This window comes from Hypanus sabinus, chromosome X2, assembly GCF_030144855.1.
Source record: "Hypanus sabinus isolate sHypSab1 chromosome X2, sHypSab1.hap1, whole genome shotgun sequence".
In the NCBI taxonomy this organism is placed as follows: Eukaryota; Metazoa; Chordata; class Chondrichthyes; order Myliobatiformes; family Dasyatidae; genus Hypanus; species Hypanus sabinus.
In genome coordinates, this window is record NC_082739.1 from 1,292,357 (window position 1) to 1,306,647 (window position 14,291).

At 43.1% G+C, this 14,291-nt stretch overlaps 1 protein-coding gene across 8 annotated transcripts in view; it reads left to right on the plus strand.

The window, feature by feature from the left end:
- The window catches only part of LOC132385071 (proprotein convertase subtilisin/kexin type 7-like), a 310,522-nt gene that overhangs the window by 39,692 nt on the left and 256,539 nt on the right, over nt 1-14,291 (plus strand). For 4 of the 8 annotated variants that reach the window (XM_059956777.1, XM_059956778.1, XM_059956780.1 and 1 more), the window contains 2 exons: nt 2,642-2,784; nt 12,288-12,857. In XM_059956777.1, the coding sequence (XP_059812760.1) occupies nt 12,300-12,857 (558 nt within the window). In that variant the 5' untranslated portion in view covers nt 2,642-2,784; nt 12,288-12,299. The remainder of the gene's footprint in view (nt 1-2,641; nt 2,785-12,287; nt 12,858-14,291) is intronic. The other 4 variants (XM_059956783.1, XM_059956781.1, XM_059956785.1 and 1 more) reach the window with 1 other exon arrangement.

A 14,291-nucleotide genomic window follows, 5' to 3' on the forward strand; every position in this document is an offset into this window, starting at 1 on the left:
ATTTTGTTATCTTTGACTTCCCTTGTCAGCTATATGACAACACAAACCAGGTTTTCAATAGATGTAAATGGATACGGCAGACTGATTGGCATAGAGCTAGACAGGATGTGATTTGGTTTAAAGATTTGAAACACATGGGCTGGAAGAAAAGCTGGATTGAAATGAGGTCATGGACAAAGTTTCTTGAGTAGGAGAATGGATATTGAGAGTAAACAGAACAAGAAGTTTGTTGAAAAGAGTGCTGACCATATTAATAATCATTTTATGGAACTGTATATTAAACTGGTGCCTCTCTAAGTTTTGGCTGTGTAAAATCCCATTTGAAGAAGGAAAAGTGAGTTCTTCCTGGTCTTGCCCAATATTTATCCTTCAATATTTGCTTTTAAAGAAATCTGGACAATGTAGCTGTGAGTGTTTGCTATGAGAATTTCACCATATTTTCAAAATTGCTATTTTTATGATTGTGAAAGATACAATATAAGTGTATGTCTCTCTAAAATATGGAAATAACTTTTTAAGAACTTAATCTGGTATGAACATCAATTGCTCTAACTTCTCATCCCTCCCTGTTCTCTTGTTTTCCCATCTCTATTCTGGCTTCCCTCTTACCCCTTCTCTTCTCATCTGCCCATCACCTCCCTCTTTCTCCTTCCCTTTCTCCCATCATCCATTCATCTGTCCCATCAGATTCCTTCTTCAGCCCTTTACCTCTTCTATCTTTCACCTCCCAGCTTCTCACCTCAGCCCACCCATCCACCTTTGCCCTCACCTGGTTTCACCTATCACCTACCAGCATGTACTCCGCCCCCCCCCCCCCCCACCTTATTCTGGTTTCTGTCCCCTTTCTTTCCAGTTCTGATGAAGAGTCTCAGCCTGAAACATTCACTCTTTATTTATCTCCATTTATGCTGCCTGACCTGTTGAGTTCCTTCAGCATTTTGTGTGAGCTGGCAGAAATACCTATCTGAATTTGTTTTGTGGGTAACACATGACGTGTTAATGTTAGTTCAAGGTTTGTTTAACCATTGTAAGATGAGTTGTTGTACACGTAGCCTTTGAGGTTAATTTGTCCATTGGTGATACAGCTCTAGAGATAGGAATATTATATCAACAAATTAGCCCCTTGTTGGTTGTCTCTGATTTTAATAATAATCTTTAGATTATTATCTAAAGGGAGCTGGGTATCAAAGTTGCATTCACAACTCCTTCACTCACCCCTAATGGGATCCCGCCACCAAGCTCATCTTTCCCTCCCCCCCCCCCCCACCTCCCCCTACTTTCTTCTTTCCATAGGGATCACTCCCTACACGACTCCCTTGTCCATTAGTTCTTCCCCAGTGATCTCCCTTCTGGCACTTATCCTTATAAGCAGAACAAATGTTAAATATGCCCATACATGTCCTCACTCACTACCATTCAGGACACTAAACAGTCCTTCCAGGTGAGGTGACACTTAGAACAAAGGAAATAGGAGCAGGAGTAGGCCATCTGGCTTATCATGCCTGCTCCACAATTCAATAAGGTCAAGACTGATTTGGCCATGGACTCATCTCCACCTACCTGCCTTTTTTCCATATCCCTTAATTCCCCAACTATGCAAAAACCTATCCAACCTTGTCTTAAATATATTTACTGAGGTAGCCTCTACTGCTTCATTGGGCAGAGAATTCCACAGATTCACCACTCTCTGGGAAAAGCAGTTCCTCCTCATCTCCATCCTAAATCTACTCCCCCAAGTCCTGAGGCTATGTCCCTTAGTTCTAGACTCTCCTACCGTTGGAAACAACTTTACTGCCTCTATTGTATCTGTCCCTTTCATGATTTTATGTTTCTATGAGATCACCTCTCATTCTTCTGAATTCCGTCGAGTACAGTCCCAGGAGACTCAACCTCTCCTCTTAGTCTAACCCACTCATCTCTGGAATTAACCTGGTGAACCTCCTCTGCACCACCTCCAAAGCCAGTATATCCTTCCTCAAGTAAGGAGACCAGAACTGCATGCAGGTGTGGCCTCACCAGTACCCTGTACAGTAGCAGCATAACCTCACTGCTCTTAAATTCAATCCCTCTAGCAATGAAGACCAATGTTCCATTTGCCTTGTTGATAGCCTACTGCACCTACAAGCCAACCATTTGTGATTCATGCACTCCCAAGTCCCTTTTAGATAGCAGCATGATGCAAATTTTTTACCTTTTAATTAATAATTTGCTCTTCCATTTATCCTTCCAAAGTGGATGACCTTGCATTTACCAACATTGTACTCCATCTGCCAGACCCTTGCCCACTCACTTAACCTATCTATATCTATATCTCTCTTTGTTTTTTAAATGGGTGGCTATTGGAAGATCCCACTTGTTCTGGCAGATGGAGCATAGATGCTCGGTGAAGTGGTCTCCCAATCTTTGTTGGGGGGGGGGGAAGAGGGAGAGAGAGGGGGAGAAAAAACAAAAGAACTTCACACAGGTCAGGGAGAAGAGTTCAAAAAAGAAGTGTTTTTGCAGACTTTTGCAATCTGTGTTCCATCATTGACTTCTGTAATGAAGGTTCTCCCTCTGTTACTGGTTAACTTTAAATATAAACTTTGCATTGCATACTTTTGAGTTTCTTGAACCTGAGTAGAGTTGTTTGTTTTGTGTGCAGGTACAGTGGAAAAACTTGCAGCATCACAGACTATGTTCAGAAACACACAGAATATAAATAAGTGATGACAGTGCAAACAAGTTCGCAGTCTGAGACAAGTCCATGGTAGTACAAGAAGTGGTCTGTCGTATTCTGCTACACAGGTAGGGTTACAGTTCTGCAGGTCGGTTCAAGAATGTGATTGTTGGAAAGTAGCTGTCCTCAGCTGGGAAACTAATTACTAATTACTTTTTTAAAATTTAGTTTATTGACATACAGCGTACAACAGGCCCTTCAAGCCATACCGATCATCAACCCTCTGTTTTGACCCGAGCCTAATCACAGGACATTTTATAATGACCAATTCACCTAATACTGGTACATTTCCAGACTGTGGTCGTCTGTACTGAAAAGTGTTGTGCTAACCACTACATGACCGTACCCCCCAACCCCCACAAATCTGGAAAGATAATCTGCATTGCAAATGGTGATTAAGAATTTTACTGGATTGTCATTAAAATCCCATCTGGTTCACCAGTATTTTTCAGACAGGATGTTTGCCACCTGTAATACGACTGGCCTGGATACAGATTATATGGTTTATTTTGATGGGTATTGGCAAGGTCAGGAGTAGTTGGAGGTGGACATTGAGATTGTCACGTCGGGTGTTTCACATGAATTGTGAGTTTTCGGATTCTATGAATATTTTAAGTGTTCCTCACAACCAATTTAGCAGGAGGTGCTCTGCACCCAACCGATTTATCACGTGGAAATGGTTTTACTGAACAGTTCAAAAACTCTACTTGGATTAAGTTAACATACAAAATGCTGGAGGAAATCATCAGGTCAGGCAGTACCTATGGAGGGGAATAAATAGTTGAAATTTTGGCCCACAATCCTTCAATAGGACTCCTTAACCTGAGTCCTGATGAAGGGTCTTGGCTGGCAATGTTGACTGTTTACCCTTCTCCATAGATGCTGCCTGATCTGCAGAGTTCCTCCAGAAATTTGTGTGTGTGTGCTGTTCTGGATTTCCAGCACCTGCAGAATCTCTTGTTTTAAACCATAACATTGGAACAGAACCAGGCCATTTTTCCCATGAGTCTGCTCCACCATTTGATCATGGCTGATCCATTTCCCCCTCAACCCAAATCTCTGCCACCTTCCCATAACCTTTCATGCAATGACTTGTCCAGAATCTATCAACCTCTGCTATAAATACACCCAAAGACTTGGCTTCCATAGCCACCTGTGACAATGAATTCTTCACCCTCTGGCTGAAGAAATTCCTCCTCATCTCCATTCTAAATGGACGTCCCTCTACTACCCCACTATAGGAAACATCCTCTCCATAGCCACTCTATCTAGGCCTTTCAATATTCGATAGGTTTCAATGAGATCTCCCCTCTTTCTTCTTTAACTCTATCTCTTTGCACAAATGCTGCTCAATTGAGTATTTTTATTAATGCAGCAATATTTAACTTTTGTCTGATACTGTTGTTTTCAACTGACTGATGTGTTCATGGATATCTTCATCCTCTCACTCTGGCAGATGTGACAACCACCTCCTTCAAGCAGGCTTCAATCATACTGGTATCTATGGGTGAGGTGCCGGAGGATTGGAGGATAGCTCATGTTATTCCGTTGTTTAAAAAAGGCTCTAACAATAATCTGGGAAATTATAGGCCAGTAAGTTTGACGTCGATAGTAGGTAAATTATTTGAAAAATTACTTGGAGATAGGATCTGCAAGTATTTAGATAGACAGGGACTTATTAGGGAGAGTCAACACGGCTTTGTGCGTGGTCGGTCATGTTTAACCAATCTATTAGTTTTTCGAGGAGGTTACCAGGAAAGTGGATGAAGGGAAGGCAGTGGATGTTGTCTACATGGACTTCAGTAAGACCTTTGACAAGGTCCTGCATGGGAGGTTAGTTAGGAAGATTCAGTCATTAAGTATACATGGTGAGGTAGTAAATTGGATTAGACATTGCTTCAGTGGGAGATGCCAGAGAGTGGTAGTGGAGGATTGCTTCTCTGAGTGAAGGACTGTGACTAGTGGTGTGCCACAGGGATCAGTGCTGGGTCCATTGTCATTTGTCATCTATATCAATGATATGGATGATAATGTGGTAAATTTGCTGATGATACAAAGATTGGAGGTGTAGTGGACAGTGAGGAAGGTTTTCAAAGCTTGCAGAGGGATCTGGACCAGCTTGAAAAATGAGCTGAAAAATGGCAGATGGAGTTTAATACAGACAAATGTGAGGTATTACACTTTGGAAGGAAAAACCAAGGTAGAACATACAAGGTAAATGGTAGGACACTGAGGAGTGCAGTAGAACAGAGGGATCTGGGAATACAGATACAAAATTCGATAAAAGTAGCATCACAGGTAGATAGGGTCGTAAGGAGAGCTTTTGGTACATTGGCCTTTATAAATCAAAGTATAAGAGTTGGAATGTTATGGTGAGGTTGTATAAGGCATTGGTGAGGCTGAATTTGGAGTACTGTGTGCAGTTTTGGTCTCCGAATTACAGGAAGGATATTAATAAGGTTGAATGAATGCAGAGAAGGTTTACAAGGATGTTGCTGAAACTTGAGAAACTGAGTTACAGAGGAAGGTTGAATAGGTTTGGACTTTATTCCCTGGAGTGTAGGAGAATGAGGGGAGATTTGATAGAGGTATATAAAATTATGATGTGTATAGATAGAAAAGCAGGCTTTTTCCACTGAGGCTAGGGGAGAAAAAAACCAGAGGACATGGGTTAAGGGTGAAGGGGGAAAGTTTAAAGGGAATATTAGGGAGGGCTTCTTCACACAGAGAGTGGTGGGAGTGTGGAATGAGTTGTCAGATGAAGTGGTAAATGCGGGCTCACTTTTAACATTTAAGGAAAACCTGGACAGGTACGTGGATGAGAGGTGTATGGAGGGATATGGGCCAGGTGCAGGTCACTGGGACTAGGCAGAAAAATGGTTCAGCACAGCCAAGAAGGGGTAAAAGGCCTGTTTCTGTGCTGTAATGTTCTATGGTGCCCAAGAAGAGCGTGGTAACCTATCTAAATGACTATTGCCCAGTGGCACTTACATCCACAATGATGAACTGTTTTGAGAGGCTGGTGTTGAAGCGCATCAGCTCCTGTCTGACTGGTGATTTGGATCCACTCCAATTCACCTACCAAAGCAACAGGTCTACAACAGATGCTATCTCGTAGGCTCTTCATACAACCTTGGAACATCTGGACAGCAAAGATGCATACATCAGGATGCTCTTTGTCAATTACAGTGCAGCGCTTAACACCATCGTCCCCTCAAAGCTAATCAGTAAACTCCAAGACCTGGGCCTCAATGCCCCTTTGTGCAATTGGATCCTGGATTTCCTCACTTGTAGACCCCAATCAATTCAGATTGGCAAAAGCATCTCCTCCACAACCTCCATCAACACAGGAGCGCCACAGGGATCTGTACTTAGCCGCCTTGCTCCACTCGCTTTACACCTAGGACTGTGTGGCTAAGTACAACTCCAACACCATATACAAGTTTGCTGACAACACACACCACTGTTGTGGGTTGTATCCAAAATGGGATGAATCAACGTAAATGAGGGAGACTGAAATGGGTGGTGTAACAACAACCTCTCACTCAATGTCAACAAGACCAAGGAACGGATTGTAGACTTCAGGAGAGGGAAACCAGGGGTCCATGAGCCAATAATCAGAGGATCAGAGGTGGAGGGTCAGTAACTTTAAATTCCTGGGTGTCACTATCTCAGGGGACCTGTCCTGGACCCATCATATAAATATTATTGTGAAGAAAGCACAGCAGCACCTCTACTTTCTCAGGAGTCTGCAGAGATTTGGCATGTCATCGAAACTTTGGCAAACCTCTATAGATGTGAGGTGGAGAGTGTGCTGACTGGCTGCATTACGGCCTGGTATGGAAACACCAATGCCTTTGAGTGGAAAATACTACGAAAGGTAGTGGATTCAACCCAGCACATCATGGGTAAAACACTCCCAACCATTGAGCACATCTACATGAAATGCCCCCAGGCCATGCTCTTTTTTTCTCTGCTGCCATCAGGTAGAAGGTATAGGTGCCTTATGACTTGCACCACCAGGTTTAAGAACAGTTGCTGCTCTCAACCATTGGCTCTTGAATAAAAGGGGATAACTACACTCATAAACAAGATAAAATCTGCAGATGATGGAAATTCAATCAACACACACAAGATGCTGGAGGAACTCAGCAGGCCAGGCAGCATCTATGGAAAAAAGCTGATGGAGAATGGTGAAGGGGTACGTTACTGGAAATTCAAGAAAACGATGTTCATGCCATCCGATTGGGGACTACCCAGACCAGAATATAAGGTGTTGTTCCTGTCACACTTGGGTTGAAGGAGCAACACCTTGTATTCCGTATGGGTAGCCTCCAACCGGATGGTATGAACATTGATTTCTCGAACTTCCAGTAATGCCACCAACCTCCCCCCCCACTTCTGTACTCCCCTTTCCCTTTTTCCTCTCTCACCTTATCTCCTTGCCTGCCCATTGCCTCCCTCTGGTGCTCTCCCCCCCCCCCTTTTTCTTTCTACCATGGCCTTCTGTCCTCTTCTATCAGACTTCCCCTTCTCCGACCCTGTATCTCTTTCACCAATCAACTTATCAGCTCTTTACTTCCTCCCTCCACCCCTCCTAGTTTCACCTATCACCTTCCGTTTCTTCCTCCCCTCCCTTCTAACTCTGATTCCTCAGCTTTTATTCTGCAGTCCTGCTGAAGGGTCTCGGCCTGAAATGTTGACTGTACTCTTTTCCATAAATGCTGCCTGGCCTGCTGAGTTCCTCCAGCATTTTGTGTGTATAACTACACTCACTTTTTTTCTGGTGTTCCCACAACCGATGGTCTCACTTTAAAGAGTGTTTATCCTGTTATTTCTTGCTATTGTTAGTTATTCCTGTTTATTTAAAAGACCATAATACGTAGGAGCAGACTTAGGCCGTTTGGTCCATCAAGTCTGCTCCACCATTCAATCATGGCTGATCCTTTTTCCCCACTCCCCGGTCTTCTCCCCATAACCTTTAATGCTGTGGCCAATCAAGAACCTATAAATCTCTGCCTTAAATACACCCAACGACCTGACCTCCACAGCTGTCTGTGGTAATAAATTCCACAAATTCAACACCCTCTGGCTAAAGAAATTTCTCTGCATCTCTGCCTTAAATGGATACCCCTCAATCCTGAGGCTGTGCCTTCTTGTCCTAGACTCTCCCACCATGGGAAACATCCTTTCCACATTTACTCTGTCTATGCCTTTCAACATTCAAACAGTTTCAGTGATATCACCCCTGTTCCTTCTAAATTCCAGCGAGTACAGGCCTAGAGCCATCAAATGTCCCTCTTTTGATAACCTTTTCATTCCTGAAATCATCCTTGTGAACCTCCTCTGAACCCTCTCCAATGCCAGCACATCTTTTCTTAAATGAGGAGACCAAAACTGTTCACAATACTCAAGGTGAGGCCTCACCAGTGGCTTATAAAGCCTCAGCATCACATCCCTGCTCTTGTATTCTAGGCCTCTTGAAAAGAATGCTAACATTGCATTTGCCTTCCTCACCACTGACTCTACTTGTGAGTTAACCTCTAGGGTGTTCTGCACAAGGACTCCCAAGTCCCTTTGCATCTCAGATTTTTGAATTTTCTCCCCGTTTAGAAGATAGTCCGCACATTTATTTCTGCTACCAATGTGCATGACCATGAATTTTTCAACATTGTATTTCATTTGCCACTTCCTTGCCCATTCTCCTAATCTGTCTAAGTCCTTCTGCATCCTTCCTGTTTCCTCAGCACTATCTGCCCCTCCACCAATCTTAGTTTCATCTGCAAACCTGGCCAGAAATCCATCTATTCCATCATCTAAATAATTTATATACAGCATAAAAGGAAATGGTCCCAACACCGACCCCTGCGAAACACCACTGGTCACTGGTAGCCACCCAGAAAAGGATCCTTTTATTTGCAGATACAATAGGGTTTTTTAAGAGACTTTTGGATAGGTACACGGAACTTAGAAAAATAGAGGGCTAGTAAGCCTAGTAATTTCTAAGGTAGGGACATGTTTGGCACAACTGTGGGCCGAAGGGCCTGTACTGTGCTGTAGGTTTTCTATGTTTTCCCACTTGCTGCCTCCTACCAATCAGTCAATACTCTAACTGTGCCAGTAACTTTCCTGTAATGCCATTTGCACTTGACTTGGTAAGCAGCCTCATGTGTGGCACCTTGTCAAAGACCTTCTGAAAGTCCAAATATACAACATCCACTACATCCCCTTTATCTATCCTACGTGTAATCTCCTCAAAGAATTCCAACAGGTTTGTCAGGCAAGATTTTCCCTGAAGGAAACCATGCTGACTTTGTACTATCTTGTCCTGTGTCACCAAGTACTTCATAACCTCATCCTTGACAATTGACTCGAACATCTTCCCAACTACTGAGGTCAGGCTAACTGGTCTATAATTTCCTTTCTGCTGCCGTCCTCCTTTCTTAAGAAGTGGAGTGACATGTGCAATTTTCGGATCCTCTGGCACCATGGCAGAGTCCAATGATTTTTGAAAGATCATTTCTAATGCCTTCATAATCTCTAATGCTGCCTCTTTCAGAATCCTAGGCTGCAGTTCATCTGGTCTGGGTGACTGATGTACCTTTAAGTCTTTCAGTTTTTTGAGCACCTTCTCCCTTGTAACAGTAACTGCACTCACTTCTCTACCCTCACACCCTTCAATACCTGGCACACTTCTGGTATCTTCCACAGTGAAGGCTGATGTAAAATACTCATTTAGTTCATCTGCCATCTCCTTGTCCCCTGTTATTATTTCTCCAACCTCATTTTCTAATGATCCTATATCCACTCTCATCTTTTTTTTACATACTTGAAAAAGCTTTTACTATCCACTTTGATATTATTTGCTAGCTTGCTTTCATATTTCATCTTTTCCCTCATAATGATTCTTTTCGTTGCTCTCTGTAGGTCTTTAAAACCTTCCCAATCCTCTATCTTCCCACTAATTTTTGTTTTGTATGCCCTCTCTTTGCTTTTACATTAGCTATGAATTCCGTTGTCAGCCACAGTTGTACTATTTTGCCATTTCAATGTTTCTTTGTTTTTTGGAACACATCTATCCTGCACCTTCCTCATTTTCCCAGAAACTCACACCATTGTAGGTCTGCTGTCATCCCTGCCAGCATCTCCTTCCAATTTACTTTGGCCAAATCCTCTTTCGTACTCCACTGAAATACTGCTACATCAGACTTTACTTTCTTCCTATCAAATTTCAAGTTGAACTCAATCATATTGTGATCACTAGTTCCTAAGGGTTCTTTTACCTTAAGCTCCCTAATTACCTCCGGTTCAATACGTAACACCCAATCCAGTACAGCTGATCTCCGAGTAGGCTCAACAACAAGGTGATCTAAAAAGCCATCTCATAGGCATTCAACAAATTCACTCTTGAGATCCATTACCAACCTGATTTTCCCAATTGTCCTGCATGTTAAAATCTCCCATGACTACCATAACATTGCCCTTTTAACTCGCCCTTTCTATTTCCTGCTGTAACCTGTGATCCACCTCCCAGCCACTGTTGGGAGGCCTGTATATAACTGCAATCAGGGTCCTTTTACCCTTGCAGTTTCTTAACTCAACCCACAAGGATTCAACATCTTCTGATCCTATGTCACATCTTTCCACTTATTTGATGCCATTCTTTATCAGTAGACCCATACTATCTCCTCTGCCTACCTTCCCATCCCTCCAACACAACCTTGGACATTCAGCTCCCAACTACGACCATCCTTCAGCTATGATTCAATGATGGCCACAACATCATACCCAACAATCTGTAGAAGTGCAATTGTATCATCCACCTTATTTCTTATACTCCGTGCATTGGGATGTAACACTTTGAGTACCATATTTGCTATCCTTTTTGATACTGCACCCCTAATGCACTGATACTCACCCTGCTGGCTGCAATTTTGACCTATCACCTGCCTGCCCTTCCTGACAATCTGACTGCACATTATCTTTGCTTTTTTACCATCCATCCTATTGTGTCCCATCACTCCAGTTAAGCTCTCCTCAACAGCTCTAACAAACCTGCCCGCAACAATATTGGTTCCCCTTGGGTTCAGGTGCAACCAGTCCCTTTTGTACAGGTCATGCCTCCCCCAGACGAGATCACAATGATACAAGAATCTGAAGCCCTGTCCCCTGCACCAGCTTTTCAGCCACACATTTATCTGCAAAATCATCCTGTTTCTACCCTCACTGGCAGGTGGCACAGGCAGCAATCCAGAAATTACTATAGATGTATATTTGCATTTGCACATTTTGTTGTTCATTGATCCTGTTTACAGTTATTTTTCTAGAGATTTGCTGATATGCCCACAGGAGAAAAGAATCTCAGGGTTGTATGTGGTGACATGTATGTACCCTGATAATTTACTTTGAGCTTAGAACTTTGAAAGTTTGTAATTCATGCTTCCTCCATCAGCTGCTCCCTCACTTGCCCTTCTTTTTTCAGCTGGTGAGGTTTTGATTCCTTTGACCTTGCTTTGTTTACTCACATTCAACAAATGGGGTGTGAGGGAGACTGAGTCTAAGGTCTTGGTATGGCACACTCTTTTGAATGTTCCATTAAAAATGGTATGTCTCTACTGAACATTGTGTCAAAGTAAACAAATTGATCCACCCAACTCTAGACAATGAGCTTAATGATTTTAGAACAGAGAACATGAAAAGTTGAGTGAGCTAGGGCTTTTCTCTTTGGAGCAAAGGAGGATAAGAGGTGACTTGATAGAGGTGTACAAGATGTTAAGGGGCAAAGCCAGAGTCTTTTTCCTAGGTGGAAGTGGCTAATATGAGGTGATTGAAGGGGGATGCCAGAGGTAGTTTTTTTTTTTGCAAGTGTCTGGAATGTTCTGTCAGGAGTAGTGATAGAGGTAGATACAATAGGGACATCTAAGAGACCATTTAAAATAAGCACATGGATGATAGAACATTGGAGGGTTGAGCAGGTGGGAAGGGTTAGATTGAGCTTGGAGTAGATTAAAAGGTCAGCACAACATAGTGTGCTGAAGGGCCTGTACTGTTTCATGTTCTAGCACAGTAGAGTACAAACCAATACCTTTGACTCATGACGTCTGTGCCAAACATGATGCCAAATAAAACTAATTGACCACCGTCCATCTCTAAAATCCAAGTTGACTATTTTCACTGTCCATTCAAGCACTCTAGACCAGGGGATCCCAACCTGGGGTCTACAGATCCATTGCTTAATGGTATGGGTCTGTGGCATTTTAAAAAAAAACACCTGCTGTACAGAGAATAACCAGGGTGGGAACGACCTTTGATTATCTTGGATGCTTTCTGAGGTGTAGACATAGTTGGTGGAGGAGAGGCTGGTTTGAGTGATGGACTGGGCTGCGCTCACAACACACTGTAGTTTCTTGCGGTCTTGGGCAGAGCAATTGCTGTACCAAGTTGTGATGCATCCTTGTCGCACGTTAAGATGTGCTGGTTCCTTATTATTCCAGTACCAATATGCTGTGTACTGTTTGTGGAAAGTAATGGTCTTGTATGAGGTCTTTGTTTTATTTGCTCTTCCTTGCAGTGACCAGATCTGATGCAGCATCTGATGTGGAAGGTCTCATCATGGAGAGTCATGATGGAGATCCTGTTGCCAACCTTCTTGAGCTTTTCACTTGTCACCATCTGGTTGCCAGTGGTTGCACAGAATGGACTCACCAGTGCTCTGAACATCGGGACTTCTGCATTTGAGCCTCCAGCTGACAACCTGGATGGAACGGACAAGGAAGGAAATATGAGATTAGACACAGAGCGGGGAACTTTGACCTGGGCGGTGCACTTAACACTTGGAAATGATTCTGGTAGAAGTGAAGCGCTGTCACTCGATCAGCTTGCAGACGAGCTTGCAGAGTTTATGGGCCTTGAGAACAGGGGGCAGATTGGGGAACTGGCTGGCCACTACCTTTTTGCTCTCCCATCACATCAACGTAACCATGGTGACCTGGAGGAGGAGACTGAGAGGATCAGGAAATCCATTGATGCCTTGCTTGCCCAACATGACAGTGTGAGGTGGCATTCTGAGCAAAAGCTGCTGAAACGTTCCAAGCGGAGCCTGCACTTCAGTGACCCAAAGTACCCATTCCAGTGGCACTTGGTACGTAATTCTCCTGCTGTTGGTTCATGACAATTCTGGGAGACTCGCTGCAAAGGAAGTGGGGCACTCTCAGCTGCTTTGCCTTGGCTTTTCTATCACATTCTTTTCTTCTATTTCAGATGTTTGGGATTCACAGCATTTTAGGACATAAAACATTATGATACAGGCCTTTTGGCCCCTGATGTTGTACCGATATTTTAACCTACTCTAAGATCAATCTAACTCTTCCCTCCTGTATAGCTCTCAATTTTTCTTTCATTCATGTGCTTACTTAAGAGTCTCTTAAATGTATCCTAATGTATTTGCCTCTACCAGCACCTCTGGCAGAGCATTCTACACACCCAACACTCTGTGTAATTAAAAGAAAACCTACCTGTGATGTTCTCTCTTTCCTCCAATCATCTTAAAATTATGCCCTCTCTTATTAGCCATGTCTGCCCTGGGGAAAAGTCTCTGGCTACCCATTTGATCTATGCCTCTAAACAACTTCTACACTTCTGTCAAGTCACCTCACATCCTTCTTCACTCCAATGTGAAAAGCCCTCACTCGCTCAACCTATCCTCTCCAATTGACCTTCCAGCTGACAACCTGGACGGAAAGGACAAGGGTTATAAGACATGCTCTCTAATCCAGGCAGCATTCTGGTAAATCTCCTCTGCACCCTCTTTAAAACTCCTACATCAGTGTTGTGGGGCTTGGGGAGGACACTAAGCTTACTTGTCTTTAATTTAGGTGATTTTTTTTTGCTAAATTTTCTTCCTTTGTAGTATATTGTTATTGTATGCTCAATTTTGCACTGTTTTAATGTTCCTCGTTGGGATTTGGGGTTTTTAATTTGTAAAATGTTTTGAAAAACTAATAAAAAAAAACTCCTACATCTTTCCCATTATGCAGCAACCTGATCTGAACACTATACTGCTTTTATATTTTACTTTTTAAATTATCTTTTTGTGCTCTCGGTTATGGGTCATAGAGCAGTACACACATAAGACCTTAAGACTAGGAGCAGAATTAGGCCATTCAGCCCATTGAGTGCTCTGCCATTCCATCATGGCTGATCCCAGATCCCGCTCAACCCCATACACCTGCTTTCTTTCGATTGATGCCCTGACCCATCAACTTGCAATTTAAGTATACCCACGGACTTGGCCTCCACTGCAGTCTGTGACAGAGCATTCCACAGATTCACTACTCTCTGACTAACATAATTCCTCCTTAACTCAGTTCTAAAGGGTCACCCCTCAATTTTGAGGCTGTGCCCTCTCGTTCTGGATACCCCCACCATAGGAATCATCTTCTCCATATCCACCCTATCTAGTCCTTTCAGCATTCGGTATGTTTCAATGAGATCCCCCCCCCACCCCCCGCATTATTCTAAATTCCAGTGAGTACAGGCCCAAAGCTGCCAGACGCTTCTCGTGTTAACCCCTTCA